The sequence below is a fragment of the Wyeomyia smithii genome, chromosome 2 (genome assembly GCF_029784165.1).
Source record: "Wyeomyia smithii strain HCP4-BCI-WySm-NY-G18 chromosome 2, ASM2978416v1, whole genome shotgun sequence".
Classification (NCBI taxonomy): Eukaryota; Metazoa; Arthropoda; class Insecta; order Diptera; family Culicidae; genus Wyeomyia; species Wyeomyia smithii.
In genome coordinates, this window is record NC_073695.1 from 49,506,676 (window position 1) to 49,529,193 (window position 22,518).

The 22,518-nt window shown below is 39.4% G+C and overlaps 1 protein-coding gene across 4 annotated transcripts in view; it reads right to left on the reverse strand.

The window, feature by feature from the left end:
• The window catches only part of LOC129721416 (protein grainyhead), a 425,349-nt gene that overhangs the window by 119,169 nt on the left and 283,662 nt on the right, over positions 1–22,518 (reverse strand). The window contains exons 2-3 of one of the 4 annotated variants that reach the window (XM_055673957.1): positions 22,011–22,112; positions 21,500–21,865 (exon numbers count right to left, since the gene is read on the reverse strand). The exons of the other annotated variants lie outside the window; for them this stretch is intronic. Of the exons in view, the coding sequence (XP_055529932.1) occupies positions 21,500–21,865; positions 22,011–22,081 (437 nt within the window). The 5' untranslated portion in view covers positions 22,082–22,112. The remainder of the gene's footprint in view (positions 1–21,499; positions 21,866–22,010; positions 22,113–22,518) is intronic. 4 annotated transcript variants of the gene reach the window in all.

Below are 22,518 nucleotides of genomic sequence, written 5' to 3' on the forward strand. Positions count from 1 at the left end.
CGCTTTTCAAGTCTTTTGCATACACGCTTTCGAGATACTTTTTCTTCTTCATGCATTCCTCTGAATAGCAGCAAGCACGCACCGACAGTATGAGTGAGAGACTAACAACACTGGTATCAAGTATGTGCAGCACGGGTGTCTCGCTCATTTCGTGAAGCAACGAGATATCGCCTTGCGCGTCGCAATCCGAACCGAAAGAGAAGCGAAAGAGCAAACCTGCAAATTGTATGTCACGTGTCTAAAATTCTACGAGCGAGAGAGAAATTTCTCTCGTCACTTGAGAAAAAAGCGCGTGCAGTCACTAATACACTCGACGTGAGAAATAAAGTGTCGGTGTATGATACATATTTTGATTTCATTCTATGTCAATGTATTCGCAGTACAACTGTTGCGTTATGCGTTTCACACTTTTATCGTGCGATTTCTGTGCAACATTTGTGCGAATCGGGAAGACACAATGATTGTACAAGACTTCAACTTTTGCGTGTAGCATAAGGAGCGGTTCGTTGCAACACTTGCATTGTTGCATTCGAGAGTAATCGCGAATTCTTCGAAGGATATACGCTAAGATAACGAAAGACTATTTTCTCAATGTTGGTAACTTTTATTCAACACTACTTTTTAGTGTAAATCTCTGGATATAATGTGGTGGCCCTGGAAAAAAAAATAAAATTACAACTGGGATCGATTTTCGGCCCAATAATATCATCCCGGTTCCGGCAATACTCATATAAGCTGGTGTTTGGTCATCTTTGGCTACTTTTCAGGAACATTATTTCCAGAGAGTTATTTCATGTGTGTTGGATAAAAGTTATTGTGATTGATCACTCTCAAATACAACAGTGAAAGTAATGTAACAAGCAATCTCATGGAGTTCTACGTCAATCTTGGCTGATCATGGAGAAATAAGAAACAAATAAGGGTTAAATTTTTCAAGATATGCAAAAAAAAAAATTAAAGCCAGAATGGTTTGTTTAATTTGTATAACATCTTTGGTAAAGTTGTAAACAGTAATTTTTTTCTTCCAGAAAAAATATACACCGTATGATGAATATTATTAGGAAAAAACACAAAAATATACATGAGGCTGCCTTATAATGATTATAATGTTTTTAGAGCCAAAACGGTTGGTTGGTTCGGTGTAGTATCTTCGGAAATTTTGTAGATAATAATTGTGTTTTTTCAAAAAATATATGCTTAAAGGCAAATCTATTTTTTTTTGTTTTTTCACATTTTTTTATCTCTTTAAGTTTAGTTAACTATTATTGCTTAGCTTATTGTGCCTAGTTTTCGTAAAAAAAAGTTTTTTGAGCTGTTAAATCAATAATTATATTTTCGTGCTTTTTTTAAAAGTTAAGAACGAAATTACGGTTTACCACTTTACTGAGAACCTCATACTAATCAAATACACCGTTCTGACTTTAGAATAATTTCTTTATTTTTGAAAAATTTTAACTTTTCTGTTTCTCATTTTTCGGACCATCACTTCAAATTGGGTCAGAATTCGTGAAACGGATCACTTAAAATCGCGATATCTAATTTTTCCAAATAAGTATTAAAAACTTCAAGAGTTTCACTCGGGAAGGTAATCTTAAAATTTTTATTGAACTTGAGTAAGTTTTCAAGTTGTTATTGTCATTTGAAATTTAGGTCAAAATTGTTTTTAAATAGACATAACTTTAAAAATATTGCATCGAATTTGATAAAATTTTCACAGAAGATGACAGACCTTTTTTTAGGAATTACTCAGTTATAGGTTTTATCTCTATGAAATCGACTAAGTTCTAATTATAGATTTTATAGATTTTTTAGATTTTTATAGGTTCTATAGATTTTATAGATTCCATAGATTTTTTAGATATTATAGTTATTACAGATTTTATAGATTTAATGGATATAATAGATTTATATATTTTATATATTTCATAGATTTTTTAATACCCTCCATAGACCCCCACACCAAAGAGCTCGGTAATGGACACATACTAACTAAATTTAAGAAAATGAACGCGGAAAGATAATTACGACAACCATTTTGATTACCATTAAAAAGTATTGAGCATTAGAACAATGCAGTATCGTCAGCGAAAACCTCCGGTATTCCTTTTAGCTTTAAATTACCAATATCATTAATGAATATTAAAAACAGTAAAAGACATATGTTGCTTCCTTGAGGAACCCCGATGTCATCGGACGTAAAGTGCTACGAACACTGTCTAGTGATACAAACTTTTTCCGATTCGTTAGATAGTTTCTTATTAAATTATTGGCAACTCCTTTTACACCGTATCGTTCAAGTTTTTTTCAGTAGAATTCCGTGGTTTAAGGTGTCAAATGATGTTTTTAGGTCAATAAATAGGCCGCCGAGGATTTTTTTTCATCTCTATGCTATATCAGTTCGTCAATAATGGCAGTTGAAGTTCCACAACCTTCCCGGAAACCATAATGAAAGTTTCTACAGAACATTGTTAGCACAAAAGAAGTTAACAAACCGATTCGTTAGCAGTTTCTTAATTATTTTGTTCAAAACCGGTAATGTCGGGATTCAACGATAGTTAGAGGAGTCACATGAATTTCTGGATATTTATAATGGTGAAACCTTGGCAATTTTCAAAATATCAGGATAAACTCCGTATCCTATAATTGTATTGAAAAGTCTTGGATAATAAATCAACGTTAGCTTTATCAAATTTGCTGGTAGATCATAATGACATATACTTTTTCTACTGTCAAGTTTACCTATCAAGATTGTGACTTCGAGTAGCGGGTCTCAGAAAAATAGAGCTGTTAACATATTTCACTGTATTTGAAAAATCATAGTTTGGTATAAAAAGGTTATCAGCCATATTGTTATCGATACAGAAAAAAATATTGAATACTTCAACAACTTCACGATCGGAGTCAATCACTTTGTCATCAATGTTCCATTTATTATGTACTATGGTTATGGAATGACTTTCTAGTATGTTCACGTAATATTTTTTTACAGCATTTTTAGCAGATTTAAGTGTCATTAGGATTATTTTTACCTTTCTCTAGGTAATTATTTTTTATTTGTATCAACCATCAAAGGCTATACGTCATTCAAGGACAAAGCTCACCTTTTACATTAACACTTTTTGTGAAAGATCTTGTGCATTCATATAAAATACTATTATTAGTTGAAATTATAGTGTGTAGTGCAACTTCAACATCATCGTTGATTTGATACACAAAACATAGAAAATTCATGTTGTCGCTTGGTTTTTATTAATTTCATAGATTGCATATATTTCAAAAATTTTAGAGATTTTATAGATTTTATATAGATTTGATTTAGATTTTATAGATTTTATCGATTTTATAAATTTTATATATTTTTTAGATTTTATAGAATCTATGGATTTTATAGACTTTAAAAATTTTATAGATTCTACAGTTTTGTAGGTTTTATAAATTTTATAGCTTTTATAGTCTTTATAAATTCATAGATTTAATAGATTTCATAAATTTAATATATTTCATAGATTCTATAGATTTTGTAGATTTTTTAACAGTAAGCCAGCCACCTAACAATACTCTCTGCTGAGGAAATGCATGACGTGTAAAAAGCGTGCAAGCGATACAAAATAGCTAATTAGAAAGGCCGAGTTGGTTTAACGAAAACGCATCTGACCGGAGATTATGAGTTGTGGGTTCGTGTTCAGCCTGCTGGACTATATTTTTCGAAAATTTTCAATTATCTATTTGCCTAGCTAGTACATTTTTCTATCGTCAACCTATCGTAAAGACTGGAACGCGCAAAAATGGGTCAACAAAAAAATTGTTTCTTTCAGTCAAAATTCATAATAAAAAAATCTTTTTATTTTTCTTTTGGTAGTTCAACTCATATATTTAAAGGAAAAAATGTGCGTTTATTATTTTGGTTCGCCAAATCCAAACTGCCGTGCCTTCCGCTAAATCCCTTTCATTAAATTTTGTACAGTTGTCTTATCGACCTTATTCGTCGCCGAACGCAAGCTAGATTTATTCTGCTGCTCGTTTTCGATGGATTTATTAGTGTTTTTGATATTCCGTTTGACCAAGTCTCAATACTGTTCGATAGGGCGGAGTTCTGGGCTATTAGGAGGATTGTGGTTTTTGGGTACCACAACCACGTTGTTCGTATCATACCACTCGATCGCCTTTTTCCCATAGTAGTAGGTTGCCAAGTCCGACCAGAACAGCACAGGACTGTTGTGTTGCTCTAGGGATGGTAGCAGCCGGTTTTCCAGGCACTCCTAGACATAGATCTCTTGTTTAATGGTTTCGTAGTGATGGAAATGCCTCTTATTAGACCACACGTGTATATGGCCTGTCAGATGAGGTATTTTTTTCGGGAACTTCGAAAGTTTGATGGTTTTGAAAATTTAGGCCACCTTCCCTTTATCTGGTACGGTATAAAATTCCTGTCCCGGAAGCTGCTTGAAGTTAACCTACACATAAGTTTCGTCACCCAGAGTCGAACTTTGTAAGCAGATTACAGTTTTCCGGACCACCGCTTTGCCTAGGTGTTTTGTTCAAAATCTGGATTCGTCACCTTCTACGTCTTAAACGTCGACAACCAGGCTCGTTTCTTGACCCGCTGCACATTATTATGGGAGACAATGAGTTTGCCAGTGACGTATCTGATGGAGAGGTTAGGATTCCGCTTATATTTCGCTGCCACCTTCTTTATCGTAGCTGCCACATCCGAATTACGATTGCCGCCGCTTCGAGGCTTCCTGGCGGTCGACAGACGCTCCTCGAACACTTTTAAAACATATGTTACGGTCGATTTGGCCACATCCAGCAATTTCGCCAACTTGGCGTGCAAGAACGTCTGATTCTCTTGCTGCGCGAGCAAAATTTTGACACGCTGTTTCTCTTGCTTGGACGCCATTTTGAAAACTGGAGAGCAACCGGTGAGAACTCATTTTGGCAACCGTTGTATATACACTCAACTTCCAAATGCAACATTTAAAGGTTTTTTTAATGCATTTTTAACCGAAATATACCAATTTGAAGTCGACCAATTTATGCGCGTTCCAGTCTTTAGTCTAAAATAGATTTCATAGATACCATAGATATTGAAGATTTCACAGATTTGGCAGGTTTTATAGATTTTTGGGCATATACGTAATTATCGGATTTGATAGATTTTGCAGATACATTTTGAAGATTTCATAGTTATTTTTTGCTTTCGAGCATTTTTATAAGTTGTTAATAGGAACAATAAGTGGACAAACGTAAGGTGGCGAACTATTCCTGAAGATGGCCAAAAGTAAAAAAGTAAGTCGAAACGTTTATTAAGAATTCTCTTACTTCGTCGGAAAGAGTCAGTTAAAACACTCAAAAGAGGAGAAATTTCCATTTATTCCATAGATTTTATAGTATCGGTAGAGTTTATAGGCTCCTAATATTCCATAGGCTTTATAATCTCCTAGTTCCAGTAGGTTTTATCAACTGATTTTTTGTTAATTCCAGAAAGGCTATTTCATAATTTAACGTTTTTAGATATAATTGTCCCATTTGCATTCAAATTGGTGGAGGTACCTTGTTTATTATTAATTACAATAATTGGTACAATTACAATAAATAAAATAAATTGTAGCGATCAAAGAAACCATAACAGAAACTTGTGCGATGAATGAGTAATTATTTTAATTATGATTGTGATTATTATTAATACAATTTACAGGCTGGTCAATTTATCTAAGGCAATTTTGCGTTTTGCATAAGTAACAATAACATGAGTCCGGTATCGATTGGAAGCAATCCATCCTGTATAAACATTTCATTGAAAAAGGTAGCCTATTGAGCCACCATCAATTATGCGGTCTGGTATAACAAAAAAAATCAACGAAAGAAATCCTTTCGAAACTAGGTCAACGTTCGGACCGTTTCGCTGCTCTGATATTGCTTTTTATTTCTACCTCTTGGGCAAACCATTTAATCTTGTTTTAACCCCTTGTTGAAGCAGCGACGGCGGTTGATGGGTTGTGCGTCAAGTAAGTGCCGACACTTGGCTCGGCTCGTCTCAGCGTCCGTGCGGATCCTCCTTCTCGGTACCGGGTCGCTTCGCTCTAATGTGATTTTCATGTTCCAGTTCACTTGTCGCGCACGGATCAAATTTGTTTCATTTCAGCTCATTCCATTTGCTTTACCGGGGCATACCGTGTCAGCCCGCTCTGGGCAGCCAGTGTGGAGTCTGACTGTGCACACAGCCTGTGCTCTAGATCCCTCGATCAAAATGATTGATGTGTCAATTTTGAAAGATTACTTCTCGCTTGGCGGCAATCCTGTGGACCCGCGTATGCACTTGTGTGTGCGTGTTTTGTGCTTCCTTGGCCTTTTTTACTTGGTTCTCTCTGGACTTTTTGGAGGAAAAGAGCCTCAACATCGAAAAGCCGAAGTCAATTTCGATAAGCCAAGGCGCGAGAGTCTGCCCAATGCTTCAGCGGAAAGGCGTTCGAAGGAGATTTTATGTTTTTATTATCTTTTCGCCCTGATTAAAATTTTGTTGGTTTTATTTTGATGGGCTCTGGGGCGTTTGTCAGCCGCGGTAATTTATTTTTCGCTGTTTGAACGAATTCCGACAAAAAAAAAAACACTGCTGACATTGTTGGAACTTCGGGGTGTCATTTTATGTGCGGATGTTTTCGGAAGAACCGGGTGGGTTGACGTACAGCGCTGTCCGTCTGGAAAGTTGATTAGTGAGGAGGGAATATGTGTTTGGTGTTTAATTAGCATTATCCCCCTTGGACCTTGGGCCTGAACAGGTACCACGAGGTTTCTGTTTTGACGTAGCGCCATGTTACCGCTTCTCATCAATGAAACGACACCCGTTGAAAGATCCGTGTAAGGACAAAGATGTATTTTATTTTCGTTCTCCATAGAAACAATCTCTCTGTTGGCATGTTCTCGTGAACGCAGCGGTAAAACATGACGTGCGAAGTGAGGAAAAAAAACATTTCTCATGACTTTCAGTGCATGTGCGGTGGCAGTTGGGGTGCGGGTATAGAAATGTAATTGAGAGAAACGAAGGTTGAAATTGAAAGATTAATCCTCGCGCCCAAGTGCGTTCCGGGGCACGTTGTCCCAGGCGAAACTCCGGCAGCCCTTGGAGATGAATGAAAGGAAATTAATCTCGGATTTGAACATGATCCCTGATTCAATCTGGCTGTAGAAAGCGGATTTCTTATTCACTTTTATATAAATTATTGCAAGTGAGTGTTTTCGATTCACGCACTCCGGCCGGAGGGACGTCGCATTCCTCCGATCGTAAGAGTAGAAATAATAAATAATAATGAGATATCGCTTTTGCGCGGCAGCTTTTATCGAAGAAATATTCAAATTTTATACACTGCTTTTTTCCGTTCTCAATGCAGGCGCCGGGAAACTATTGCTGCGACCCCTCCGGAATATCAAGGATGCTCAATCCCTCCCCGTGTGTGTACACAAATGTTTCATCCGCTTTAGTTCATCTAACCGATGTTTGCAGTTAGGTTCTTTATTTATTCTGGAATGCTTGGTAGAGGGATTGTATAAGTGGCAGCGGATTTTTTCGAGATGTTTTCAACCCAGCAAATGGAATTGATCTTACTAGATGTGAAATCTGCTTGTCAATTGAAAATTTTAATCAACTAGAACATCGTGTACAGACATTTTCACTTGTTTATGCTAGCATAAATGTAAAAACTATCATCAGACAAAAGCAAGACCGAAAAGATTTTGGAGAAATAGTTCTCTAACTTATATGCACACAGCCATGCTTAGTAACGCTTCGGGGCCAATACCGACCGTCGATCAACGGGCCGAATAAATGTCAGTTCAGATTAGGACGACCGAAAACGGTTGTCGTTAATCACGGTTTGGTCGACTGTACCTTGTGTACAAACAAACTGTCTAAAGAAAACCCTTCGGGGGGAGCGGTAGGATTTCAGACCCAACCGCTAGCCGTGTTTTTAATAGGTTTAAGGTTAATCTTCGGTAGCTGCCAGCTACTGGAGATTTTTTCGATTGAAAGAAAAAAAATCGAATTTGAAGAGTTTCGTAACGCGATCAACCTAAGGGTGAAAACAGACGGATAGCGCAAGACTTATGTGGGCTGAGCCTACATGTATGTGGGAAAACGGTACAAACAAAAAATCGAGAGCAGTCACAGCTGTAGTAACTGTAAAGACTTCCAATTCGGAGGAATTCGTGACTGAATGTATTAAAAAAAATAGGCCCGAGCGGCACCCAAAAGCCAGCCGTGAAAAAATCGGTAACACTCGACGATGATGTGCGATAACGATCTGACACTCTGATTCGGTCGGGATCCGTTTGCGTTTGGCTACCGGGTGCGCAGTGCAGTGGCTGACTGTCAAACGTCAAAGCAAAAACATCGCGGCACCACGGCAACAAATCGAATCGAATGCTGATGCATGCATGCGAGAAACATGATAACGATCTTGTCGGGATGAAGGGCGTCGGGTTGATGTTGTGTGAGTGTGAGTCAGCTGCGAAGGCATCTTCCCTATACAGTTGCTTCTCGAAGGTGATGAATTCCTAACGAGATCAACAAATAATGATGCGCAGCGGGTTCGAAAGTTTGTGAAGTGTGTATTTTTACGACTTTGGTTCCGGTTGTAATTGCTCGAAAATGTGTTGACGGAGGAATGTTACTTTCTGTGCTATGAGATGTGCTCAAATTTTAAAGAGGTTTTCCCTTCTGGGAACAAATGCCTTTCTGTGCATCGTCAGACTAGTGATCTTCAAACCTTTGGAAAAGATTTATTGGCGAGTTCAAAGAAATATAACACACAAAGTTCTATAGGAATAATAAAATTAGACTAAACATTATCCCTGCGGAATATTGGAAATATATTTACGTATAATTGTCTTCATACATTATCATATATATTGAAGAGTACAAGGGGGAACTGTATACTTTCCTTTGGTATAACTTCGTTTTAAAATTATTTCAAACTTTTGGTATCCAACCACCACAAAGGCCAAACAAGTGGGTGGCTTGTAGATTTCCTTAAAACCTTCAATCACTTAATGAACCGCACATTACCCTTGTGAACCACATCAAATCAATTACATTTGCCTGTTTTTAGAAATCCCACCACAGAATATAGCGATCGCGGGAATCGCCGCGATTCGAGGCCCTCGACGGCCGACGCGTACTTTTGTGTTAACACAAATAATTTTTAAATTTATGTCGTTAAGTTCTAATCGAATTAAAATAAACGGCTACGGATTGCGGTTCCGCCGTCGCGGTACTCGTTCAAGACCACAACCCGATCGAGGCTAGAAGAGATCGAGGGTACCGCGCGCCGATCGTTTGTCGATTCGTAACGATTGTCATAAAATCGGAATTTATGGTCCAAAAAGCAGCCACCGCGGCGCAGCGCAGGACTGAGAGCGAGAGAGTCTTTGCGGGAAGCTAAGGAAAAACTGGCGTGCACAGAAATTATAATATTTTTTTCTGTATCTTCCAAGACATTCGATCGGGGCGTTCTTCCCTTTCACTCCGAGCGCAGCGTCGTTGCAAGCAACTGTGCGTGTTCCGTTTTGGAACAATTGGTTTATTAGAGGGTGAGTCGATCCATCGTATCGGTGTCGGGAAGAAAAATGCTTTTTAAAAAGTTAAACTTTATCAAACTAAACGATGGGAAGAGGGAACGGCTGGTGCAGGGAGAGGAAATTTTAATTTATTGGATTAAACAGCTTACGTTGAATCGTGGATGTTTTCTTATTTTCTTTTGGAGCGGAGCAAAGGTGATTTCTTGGCAGCAGGTAGATTTCTGTGCCGCATTGGGACTGCGTTTTGTGTCACCAAACAATTTTTCACACACTTCGTTTGGCTTGATCGTCGGGATCCGAGGAATGTTACTGAGCTAAGAATAATAAATCAATTGATTTAGGGCGCCCTTTTAATGCATTGATAATTAGCTAATGTTATTTTAGTGACAACGGCAATCAATGGCGGAGCTAAGGAATCCGATGAAATAGCACAGGGTGTTTATTTACATTCCTATTTACACCTACCTGGATCAAGAAAGCAATTAGTGGTTTCTGTTATTAGTTTGGCTCGACAGTATTCCAAAATAATGTATTTCATAAACCTTATCTGATCATTCAGCTTAAAACCTGATTTATTTAACGAAAAAAAAAGTCGAAAGAGATTCTGAGCAATAAAGATACAGTCAGTGCAAGCATGCAAATCTTTATCCTTTATCCGAATTGTTCCCAAGGCTATTCATATCTGAGCAACCTTTTAGAGAATTTTATGGCTATTTTAGTTGTTTCAATCTGACAACGGTGTCCGCTCGTGCGCTTCCATGTAGGCAGCAAAACCATACAGTTTCGCAAAAAAACTATCCCCCCGAGGGGGGTTTGTTGACTGCACTGGTTGAGATCCAAGATAGATAGCGTGCTCCACGGATTTCTCTAGCCATCACACCTTAAGGGGGGACCCTACTCTAGAAGGTCGAAAAATCATGAATTTTCATATTTTTGTTTGGCTGTCTAGAGTAAAGTGAAGTGTTTGGCTATTTTGGCTATTGATTAAGGTATATTTGAAGATGTATTTTCCATGTCGTGAATGTAAATATAGTGAGTATTACACTGTTGGCAGCTGGGAACGTGGATGCTCTCTCTAAATCAGTACCTAACTGGTGGTAAGTTTTCCTCAGCTTCTAGTAGACCGATCGGGCTGAAATTTTTTTTCAGTATATAGAAACATATTATCTATCTTGGTACGCAGCCGTTTTTGAAAATTCCAAAAATTGCCAAAATGGCGGCCATTTTAGTAAAAAAATTGTTTTTTTCATGAAAAATCACTATTCAAAAAACCATAAAACATTGAAAAACTCAGATATCAAAAAACGGCTACGTAACAAGTTAGATAATCCATTTTTACATGTTAAAAAAAATTCAGCAAAATCGGTTCAGTAGATGCTGAGAAAAATTTACCACCAGTTGAAAAAACATGGTTTCGAGAAAAACACTGCCAATAGCGTAATACTCACTATATTTGCACCCACGGTACACAAAATACATCTTCAAATATACCTTAATCCATAGCCGAAATGCCCGAACACCTCACCTTTCTCTAAACATCCGAAAAAAATATCACGAAAATTCATTATTTTTCAACGTTCCAGAGTAGGGTCCCCCCTTAAAACTTCGTGGTCGAACGTCGTCGCACCAGAGCAGCACCGGCAACGAGATGCTGTAGCAGATATTTCTTACTGGCGTTCATTAAATCGTGACGATATTTGCACTCATTTTATCACTATCTGCAGCCGAGATTGGAACATTTTCCCGAGCTCGGATCAGCAATAAATGGAGCAATTGCAATCAATTTCCATTGATTCTGGTGAGTGTGATCTAGCGCACAGTACGGCATAACGGATGATAACGGGCTGCGATCAGCCGCCCTCGATATTGAATCTGTCAAAGTTGACAGGAGCTGCCGGTCAGCGTTAACCGTAACGGCAGCAGCGGATTGGCAACGTGTCACTTCCGTACTGGTGAAGCTCTACATTTTTTTGTTTCGTTCGAGTTCAGAATGAACGATTGAATTTATGCTAATGTGATGGATAGCTTTGTATGCAGGATTGCCACATTTTGTGTTATTCATTGATTGAAGAAGAATTCTACATCGGTGTCGGAAGAAAATATTTTCTACTGGATGCAAACCAATTACAGATTTGATATGCGGAAGGTAATGAAACAAAATTCTTGAAATATAACCGAAGAGGCGATAGTAATGGAATAACAAAGCACCGATGTAGACAACGCATTTTATTGTACCGTGCTGTACAATTTTCACCAGCGAAAACACACTTGCCAATTCGTGTTTACCGTCTGTCTTGAAAACGTTCGAAGTTGCAAAGGGGAAGTCTTTGGTTATTATTCGATTGAAAATAAGTAGGTAATAATATCGTTAAAAGGTATCGATTCTAGCGATTTTTTGTAACAATATGAGGGTGCGTTAGTTACAGTGTTGTAATTTTGCGATTTCGATTATTTGAAATCAGACTTCCCGTGCACGCGCTTTTTTTTCAAGCGACGAGAGAAATCTTTCTCTCGCTCGTAGAATTTCCATGCATGTGCGACGAGACGAGACACGACACATGCAATTTGCAGGTTGCTCTTTCGCTTCTCTTTCGGTTCGGATTGCGATGCGCAAGGCGATGTTTCATCGCACTACGAACTGAGCGAGACGCCCGTACTGTACATACTTGATACAGCTCGTGCGCTACAGCTCGTGAGACTTTCTCGTGTACACAGACTTCCTGTACACGCGCTGAAACGACGAGAGGTTTCTTTTCTTCTTTTTCTTCGGTAAGAGACTGCGGCGCACACCACGTTGTCTTATCGCTTTACGAACTGAGCGAGACGCCCGTACTGTACCTTAGTGAAACTGTATATTAGAGAAATGACAAAGCACTCACCGTTGAGGAAACTGTCAACATCAAAACGGGCGAGCTGTATAATTTTGCATTGCCGTTATCCGTTTTGATGTTGACAGTTGCCTTAACGGTGAGTGTCTCTGCGTCTCTCTGGTGTATAGGCTGCCTACCGTACCTACATACGATATATGCCGTCAGACCCTTCTGAAGGTGTATTAAGGGCTGTTCCCACTGCTTCCGTTCAGGGACCGGGCCGGGACCGGGCTCGTCCGGGACTTTTCATGCATTCACACTGCGCCGTGCTTGAACCGTGCCCGCCCTGCGCTCTGGCTGAGAAATGTTGATGTGTGTATGTGAATGAACGTCTTTCTCTTTTTGACGTTGGACTAACGTCTATATCGAAGTTAGGCACCTGAATTTGAAAATCTAGTAATTCAACCGGGAAAAACCAGGGAAAAGTGGTCAGGTTTTGAGCGCTTATATATCAGTCATTTCTTTTCACAATTTCGAGGTTTTGGCATCAACCGATCAGAAGTTCTTTTACGGTTGAATTTATGTAACAAAAATAACCTATTGTTCGAGATACACTATTGAAAAATTGATAAATCACATCGATTGTCTAAATCATACCGAGCAACCAATCACCACCTCTCTTCACAAGCACAGTCGACACTAACGGATACAACCGATCTGACTTTGTAAACAGTCTCGCAGCTTTCAACCAATAACGAGCTCGCTTTCGGTAGCTGCAACAGGTGTTTCAACACCGTTTTAAAATTCTTCTTTTATCATTACCACTGAACTGATTCTAAACACCAATGGCTTGATTGATGGGGGAAATATTGCGCAAGATTGTCATATAATAATTTAAATATGTTTTCGATACTAAACTAGTTAAAAGTTGTGTTAAAAGTCGTGCACATTCAACCAATCACAAGCTCGCTTCTTGTTTGCTCGCGGATGGATTTTTGCTTTGGGCTATATAATAGCCTGTGTCGTCTCATAGCAAGTGGAAGGCCTCATCAGTTAACAAGTGGAAGGCCACCAGGCCGGTCTTGTATAATCAGCAGCGGTGGCTGATTCCAGCGGCCAAACTGAGCTGCAGCAGAACCAGAGCGGTGGTATCAGGCAGCAGCGGCGGAGGTAGTGGGCAGCTGCATTTCTTCGGTTCTCCTTCGATCTGAGTTGGACCCCACCAGCGGTAATCCAATTCAGATATCGTTGGGTGAAAACTGCACGAAACTGCCAGAACTGCCAGAAACTGCACGAGCCAGCACCGCCACTAGGAAAGCTACCGCCATTTAGTGTGTGTGCAGTGTGCACATATAGCGCATGTGCATCTGTATTGCTATGACATTTGCGATGATAGGGATGGCGCTGTTGCGTGTGTATGGCTAGCTATAGCGTGTGTAAGACACTAGCATGTGTAGCATATTATGGCTATTGCGTGTATATCTTCAGCGTGTGTACGGATAGTTATAGCTTGTGTGTGGATAGCTGCTGCGTGTGTAATGATTAGTTATAGCGTATGTATGGATAGTAATAGCACATGGTTGGATAGCTTATGCGTGTGTATAGATAGTTGTATCGGATGTATGGAAAGGAATAGCGTGTGTATGGATAGCTTCGGCATGTGTGTATAAAAAACTATAGCTACAGCGTGTGTATGAATAGTTTTAACGCGTGTTTAGATAGTTATAGCATGTGTGTGAATAACTATAGCGGGTGTTTATCGAAGATTATTATTGTCATTGAAAATATTAAAATGTCTTAACGAACACAGTTGTGAATTTGATTTTACAGCAGCGTTTTAACTTCTTCAGCCAGTCTTAATTCATCGAGGAAAAATTACTACCTATGAATGATCAACACTTATTTACTAGAAATTTGATTTAGATCAAAACGGGTTCTTTTGAGTATCATAAATTATTGGTAAAAAGAGTTGCAAGTTTTCTCAATGAGCATTCATTAAATTTTCGTTTTTGTTTCTCGGTGCGCGGTTTTGATTTTGTTTCTCGCACACAGAGAAAGAAACAAACTTGTCGCTATCGTGAAAAATAACAAAACAATTAGAAATGCTCTAAATCACAACTGAAGAAGTTAAGATATTATCCTGTCACTCGCCCAAACCTTGATAACAACTACCGAAAAACGTGTGATTGAGCTCTTGCTATATTGAGTTATTGAACCAAACGTTTTTGTTTTTCAAATACATGAAGTTATATGCTGGGCTGGAACTAACCTAGCATGAGTTTTATCGATTAAATGTCAAACAATTTTCAAATTTAAAATTTTCGTTTGAATCGTTCTGGGCTCCAATTTCAGATAGTTTCGTAAAGTTTGCTTTTTGCTTAGATAGGAAAATTTTACCGATTCGCTCAATTAAATGATTGTCTTGGTAGTGCAGCAAACAAAGGGTTGATTCGAATATGTATGAAATGACAGCGATTAAATAAAAGATATCCATTCTTTTAGTATATATTATTATTTATAACGTTTTAACGTCTCAGCATTCAGAAATGCACTGTTAGATAAAATTGCAGCAAATACTAGAGTTGCAATTCTCTATTATTTGTTTTAATGGAATATAAGAATATCGTAGTCCAACGTCATGCGGTCGTGTCTTGAATACCACCCTCCTACTTTTTTTTCATACCGCAGCTCACTCCGCGCGAAATATGTCACTACAACACACACGCATCCACCCGAGTGCCTTCCGTGCACTCTCCGGCCAACACAAAGTATCGTCGGCAACGATAGTTTTTCTCTCGCACTGCGGCAGCACGACGGCAACTCAACGCTGCCCCGGTCTGGGCACGGCGCGTCGGTGTGAATGCGTTCATAAGAACGCATGCAATCAATCTCAAACGAGCCCGGACGACACGCGGAACAGCCACGGCCCGGTCCCGGCCCGGTCCCGGAACGGAAGCAGTGGGAATAGCCCTTTAATCGGAAGAATTCACAAAACTATAATACCACGATCAGATTATCACGAACCTTCAGAACCTGATTTGCAATATCTATACACTAAGGTCGCTTTTACGCGGTTTTTTTTACGTGGATTCCGGAATTTACGCGGTATTTTTTTTCTTGCGGATTTCGGTTCCTCTTCACTCGGATTGCAGAATTTACGCGGTTTTTTTTACGCGGATTCCGGAATTTACGCGGTTTTTTACGCGGCATGTATCCCCCGCATAAAAAGCGACTTTAGTGTACTCAATTCGAAAATTCTATCCAACATCAACATGTACTAGAAAATATAAACGATTTCAATGGTTTTACTATTTTTAACTCCCGAAAAACTTATGTTGTAATTTCAAACCACATTTTTTATCCTTAGAACTACAAAACAGAGTTCTATCATAAGATAGTCAATGACATCTAAACCGACGAAAGGAACACTTCTGTTAACCAACGTAACACTCTGCATCCGGTGCATTTTCGTACCGTTAGCATAATAAGTATAGTAACAAAACGTTCTTAATTCATGTTAACAAAAGTCGGATGAATTAATCAAAGAATTTTGAATTGATAAATAAATAAACTAGGTTATATCATCGATAATTCTAACGGTGTTTTGATGCATGCTGCTATAACACCGTAAATAAAAAACAACATAAAATCCCCTGCCTGTTTCCTTCTGCGCAAAATCAATTTTCTTCTCGCACCATTAGCGCAAAGCAACATGCGAGGCAAGCTCGCGAGACGAGCTCACGAGAATTTGCACGCAAGCTGTCTCAAGTACGCGACGCCCATGCACCGCACTCGTTAAGTTGAGAGACGAGATATCTTCGTGTACGTCGCAATAAAAATTCCCATGCGACGAGACATGGCTCGTACGAATGGTAAGTTTTCTCGCTCGCACGCTGCACACAGCACGAAGCGACTGAATGAGAAACGAGACTTGTAGCGCAAAGCACACTGTCTCTTCTTTGTGCGAGCGAGATTTCAGGAAGTCTGTTTGAAATAGTCCTGAATATTGGGCTGAATTATTTTTGCGCTCATATTTTCATAATGAACACACAAAAAATGTGAATTAGCTGTGGTCAAAATTTTGCTGTAGTATTTTGGCAAAGGGTTATGTCTTACGAAAAATACTCTGACAGAGAGTGTAAATTAAAAATGTAATCATTGAGAGCGTCACGAAAACTGTCCAATTTCAAGTGCTTAAAACTCGGCTAGTTTTCATCGAATTTCCTTCCTGCTTACATAAATCGATTGGAAAATTAGCTACGCGTCTACCTGAACGCAGACAACTATGATTTTGTGAAGCTAACTATTGTACTATTGAAAAAAGTAAAGCCTTGTTTCTAATGTTTTGGCGAAAGTTTGAAAATGCGTGGGCTTTAACCGACCAGAAAACGAATTGTGCACAAATGAGGCACCGTGAGCGGTATTTCGATCAGAAAATTAGCCAAAGAAGAAGGTGTCAGCGCGGAGCATTTTAAACTGTTGGTATTAAGTATGGTGAAGAGGATCTAGTTTTTGTAGTTAAAAAGCGATATTTTAAAACTATGAAAATACGAAATTCCCGAAGAGTCCCGATTCTGAAAAAATATGTTCACTTGTACCCTAAAACATGCCAAAACAAATGACGTTGAGTAATACTTCACAAACATTCACAATTTTAAATAAATTGATTTTAAAAATTGACGTAATTATACCATAAAATCGTTCTATCTCGGAGCTGGTTCAACAGAATCAACTTCTTTTTTTAATATTTTTTTATTTTGTTATTTTTTAAAGCTTTCTAAAGGATGCTGAAGAGGAAGACCGAGGGAAAAGTGGCTACATCGCTGCGTGCGCTTGGCCGGGAGGTCGATGCCATCGGCCAAACAGTGAAAAAGTACCTGGCGAACATGAACATACATGTCAGGAAGCAGCAGTCTCATCCACTGGTTTCGGAGCTGCAGGCAATAACGCAGCGGTAGCGCTTGAATAAGATGGTCAAGTCGATTTTCCCGGCAAATCGGGATATGGCAGGGGTGATGGACGACGAGATCTGCCTGACCCTGGATGGCAACGACTGGCAGGGCACTTCGTATTTTTCCTCCTCGCGAATGAAGTGAGCACCGAGTTCATTTCATACACCAAGTTCTTCAACAAGGTGCTGCTGTGGCTGACAATCAGCGAGAAGGGGCCGCTCTTCTTTCGCTCCGGACTGGCCGTGAACGGAGAAATTTATAGCACGAAGTGCCTGCCGGAAGTGGCGTCGTTCATCAAGACATACAATAAGGCCGAAGACGCGGTATTTTGACCAGATCCGGCGTCGGCCCTTTACTCGATTGGAGGAGATGGAGCCGCTGAAATATCGAGGTGGTACCTAAGTTGGCGAACCAGCCCAATATCACCAAGTTGCGTCCCATCGAGGATTTCTGAGAAAACCCGAATCGTAAGATCTACTCCAACGAATTTGTCGTGAAAACTGAGAAGGAATTGATAAATAAAACGAAGAAAGAACTCTGTTCACCATGGCGAAGGTTTCGCAAGGGCATAGATTTTTTTTTGCAAGTAAGTTTGCATAATGACCTTCCATGGAAAATTTATCAAACTCAATTATCTGTCTTAGTTATTTTTTTACTACCGCAAACGTAATTAAGAGTGATTTTACATAGATAATGTAACAGTAAATATCTTAAGAATTGTTTTAGGATTCTTACAGGTTCATTTTCACTTGCAATGAATGCAGCCCTTTTAGATACAGTAGATTTTCAATCTTGAACGAGCTGTCATACCCTGATGAATTTTTTCACGTTCACTGTTACGTAATAAAATTGGCTGAAAATCAAACGAAATGATCATCGCCGTTCCTTTAGTAAAGGGAAAATAAAAATCAAACAGCGAGCGTTGTCAAAATGGACCGCCAAAATTGTTCCAAGAGCGGTCTTTCCGCAGCTATTTTTTTCGGGATAGTATTTCCATCACTAGTCGCGTAATTCCACTGTACAGTACACAAACCGAATTTACAAAACTACAGTTCACACAACAGAATTCTGAGTAATAAATTTTCAAAAAAATTGAAGCAGTAAAAGCCATACGAATACGTTTTTACTAAAGGGATGAAACCATGCTATCTCTCTCTTTTTTAAAGGAGTGAAGAGTCTTCCTGACTAAAGTGGTAGGTATATGAGATTATATGGGACAAGGGGTTCATTTTGAATAAAGCCCCGATACGTGGGCGACTGTCAAACATGTAGAGTTTAGATAGTGCTGCCATCCTGTTGGTTTTTTACTGCGACTGACGGATGACTTGACTTTCTTTTTTTACGGAAGGGGGAAAAACAGGGGAGTACTGCCGTCAAGATTTTGTCTAATAATCATAAATTTATCATGGCATCGGAATTTTGTTCAAAATGCTTACAAACAATATCTTATTAATTGAAAATGCACGTTAAGTCTTGTTTATTTTCTATTTATAAACATAATTATTCGAAAATAAGTCAATGGCAATTGTGGGACGTTTACACTATTTCAGTTGTTCTGATTAAACCAACCAAAAAGTGGGTACCGGAATCGCTGGTACCAGAATCAACGAATGGTAGATGGAAAATGTAAGCAGTTTGACAGCCACACAAACCCCCTCGAACAAAACGAAGGAAGAGAGAATGAACATTGCATGATAGTGAACTATTTCCTTGTCATGGTTACGCTAGAAATACTTACAGAGAGAGATGAGCGCCGCGGTGAGAATGTTGAGAGCTAAACAAACTGTCAAAAGCTAAGGCATACGAACAAGAAAGGTAACACCACATTGACGTTGATTGTAATCAGGTACGATAAAGAATATCTTTATTTTAATATGATTTTTATTTTCTATTCCTAAATAATGAATTAGGAATGCCCCCAAAATTGCATTATTCCAGTGGTTCCTAACATGCCTTTTTATGGTTAACATAATATTGATCAATTTTGATGAAAGTAAATAAAACTAAACATAAACATGAAATTAACCACCCCCATGGTTTTTACAAAATTTTGCGATGAACAATGTATTACTTCGGACTTTTATTGTCACTACCGATTACAAAAGTCGAATGAAAAAGATGGTACACATTACATTTTGAGAAGGGCTCTGGCACCTCTGACATATGCTACCAAATTCACTTTTTTCACTGGATCATTTTTTTTTTTTAATTTTTCTAAAGCTTTGCTAAAGGAAGCAATCTGATATATTAAAAATGAGAAAAAAAAAATCTAACTCTTAGCGGGATTGATCGAAAAGCCGAAAACGTCAATAGTGAGGTTTTATCTTATGAAACCAACAAGCTCAAGACACTAGTTACATTAAATCAATTTTTCACAGTGTATTTGTGCACTGCAATTTTTGTGCATTGTAATATTTTCAAATAAATTAATTCCATCTTTCATCAGTTGTAAATAATAATGTATACTCAGATCTTTTGGTATATTATTACGGTCTGTGGGAGCATCGTGACTAACGATTATGCAAAACGTCATGCAAAAATGCTGTGAAATATCAGCTCTGGTGTCCACTAACAGCACATCTAATTTAAATTACTTCTAAATTCGGTATTTGCAGTCAATATGTATATTTTCCATACAAAATACGAATTTCAAAATTGTAAAACATTTGTTTTCACAGAAGCTTGGAAATAAATTATTCCACCTTGTGACAAGTTTCAGATGACATTTTACATGTGAAAAAATAAAATAAAAAAACGGTACTTTAGAGAATGAACCCTTTTACGCCTTTTTAGAAAATGCGTATTGAGTCAAAATATTCTAAACACCTGTGAAAAATTCATGTGTCATCATATTCAGAGCTGTTCTTTTCAGATTCCAGCATTTCTAGGACGATTGGAATAGTTGAACACTATCCTATGAATAAAACTTTGGGATGTCGCCTCCGGTATTGCATCAACCTTTGTGCAACCAGTTTGACAGTTGGATAGCAGCAAGTTTAAACATATGGAAAGGGAGAAAAAAACCCATTCACATCATTGTATGTAAATCATCGCTCTAATGGCGCGGGTATCAATTGTTCCACACACCATTTTGTTTACGGGAGAAACCCTGCACTTACGGCTTACCCGCGCGCGAAAAAGTCGTGATCCTCCGCAATTGGCCAATTCAACCTGTTAACAGGCAAAACCGCCGCCAACCGGCCAGCCGACTGTCGACTGTCCGGCCCAGGGAAAGTACAGGTTGTACCCGTTGCGGGCGAAACCGATAATATATAGCCGCATCGGTTCACCATCGCGCAAACCATTGACTGCGTGGAAGCACTTATGGGCAGGCTAGTCAACCGCCGCGCCGCCCGCACGGATAACAGCTAGGCCCCAGAGTGTAACGGCGTTGTGTTTTCCGTATTGTGTCAAATTGCTATTTAAATAATTCATTACACGAAACATTATAGTTATTATTGATGGAAAATAACAGTTATCTTTCACCCGCGCTTTCGCGGTGCTCCAGCGGAGAGAAGCTGCAGATCGTTCGACCCGGTAAGGTCCTCCGGGTCGGCTGAGCGTCGCTTCTCCCGAATGGAGGCGCGACCAGCATCGGCCGTGGTAAATGTCTGTCTGCCTGTAATTTAGCCGCAGGGTTTGCACGTCGATCTTTGCTGATATCTAAATTTATATGATCGTCACTTAATTGCACAGGTGTAAGCGGTGTCGTTTTTCGTAAATAATCTTTTTGGATTTTAGTTTTTTTTCTTTGCTCCAAGACATTCAACGGGATTCAAACCATTAATATACCCTAAAAATTGATGCGTCGGGAACAAATGAGCGCTTAGAATTATATTTTCAACAATCGAGACTGTCTTGATTGCGATTGATGATCACAGAAACTCTGTAAACACTCACACGACTGTAATTATTTTTCGAGGATTCATACCGACGACAAGCCGCGGGAAAGACCACCCGCCTTATCCTTTTATTTAACCTATTTAGAAACTCCCTCCCAGAGGCTGGCACCATTTAGCCACCGATAGACCTTTCAAATTTCCCCATTCCTCCCGAACAGAGCGGCGTGGGCGTGTTAGTTCATAATCGAATATTTTTTCCCCCGATAGACCGCCGCTTGTGTGTATCGAACGAGAGGAGAAAATGGGGGTAATTGATTTTTACCTCCATTGAAGACCGTCCTTGTCCTGGACCTTGTAGTACTCATAGATAAAGGTGCCGTTATTGTTGTGCAGCTGATGAATCTGCTGCTGTTGTTGCTGTTGCAGGACTTGGTGCTGTTGTTGTTGCTGCTGCTGCTGCTGGTGATGATGGTGGTGGTGATGATGATGATGGGCGAGGGAGTTAAGGGCAAGACTAGACTGAGTATTGTTACCGTCGTCTTCCGGCGACGATTGTGAACCACTGCTGTTGCTGTGGTTGTTGTTTGCACTGCCAGCGGCGGATGTGTTGTTGTTATTGTTATTGTTGCTACTACTATTGATGTTCAGCATGGCGGAGGTAGCGGCTGTCAGTGGGTGTTCATAATATCTGTAAGTGTAGAATCGAAGACAGGAAGGAGGAGAACTCTATCGATTGTGTTTACGCTGGGTGGGAAAGTGTTGCTCCCATCCGCCACTCGTCCCTCGAGCGGCGGACTGGAGCCAACGAAAGGGTGATATTCGATTGTACTTACCGAGTGTACGCCGCTGCTTGGGTGGCGGAGATGTGTGCGATGCTATCACTGTTCACCGGATCAGCAGACATCGGTGATTCGGGATGCGATGAAATTCGACGGCTGCGAAAATAGGTTTTTGCCAAAGGAAGCGAAAGGGGGGGAGCAGTTTGAGTGCATGGTTCGGTCTATTGTTTAAAAATCCTTTCGCGTTTTCAACTCTCGGTGCAGAAGGGAACGTCTTCATCAGTGTGCTTCTTCAGTTCAGCGTTTAGCCGCAGTTGCTCCAATTAGAAGCTCACGGGAATGGGATGGTTTGCTTTAGATTTGAATTCAATGTTACTTGTTCTGTGCTAATAACGATGATGGTAATCTTTAACATTTCAATGGTAGCAAAGTTCAAACGAGCAAGCCCGTGGGAAAGAATTTCTTTGCCTCTGCTTTGGCAGCACCTGCAGCTGCAGCAGCAGAGTACCTTGCGATTAGTGTAGGCAAATGGTGAATGTTGAAAGGCAGCTCAGGTAGCATT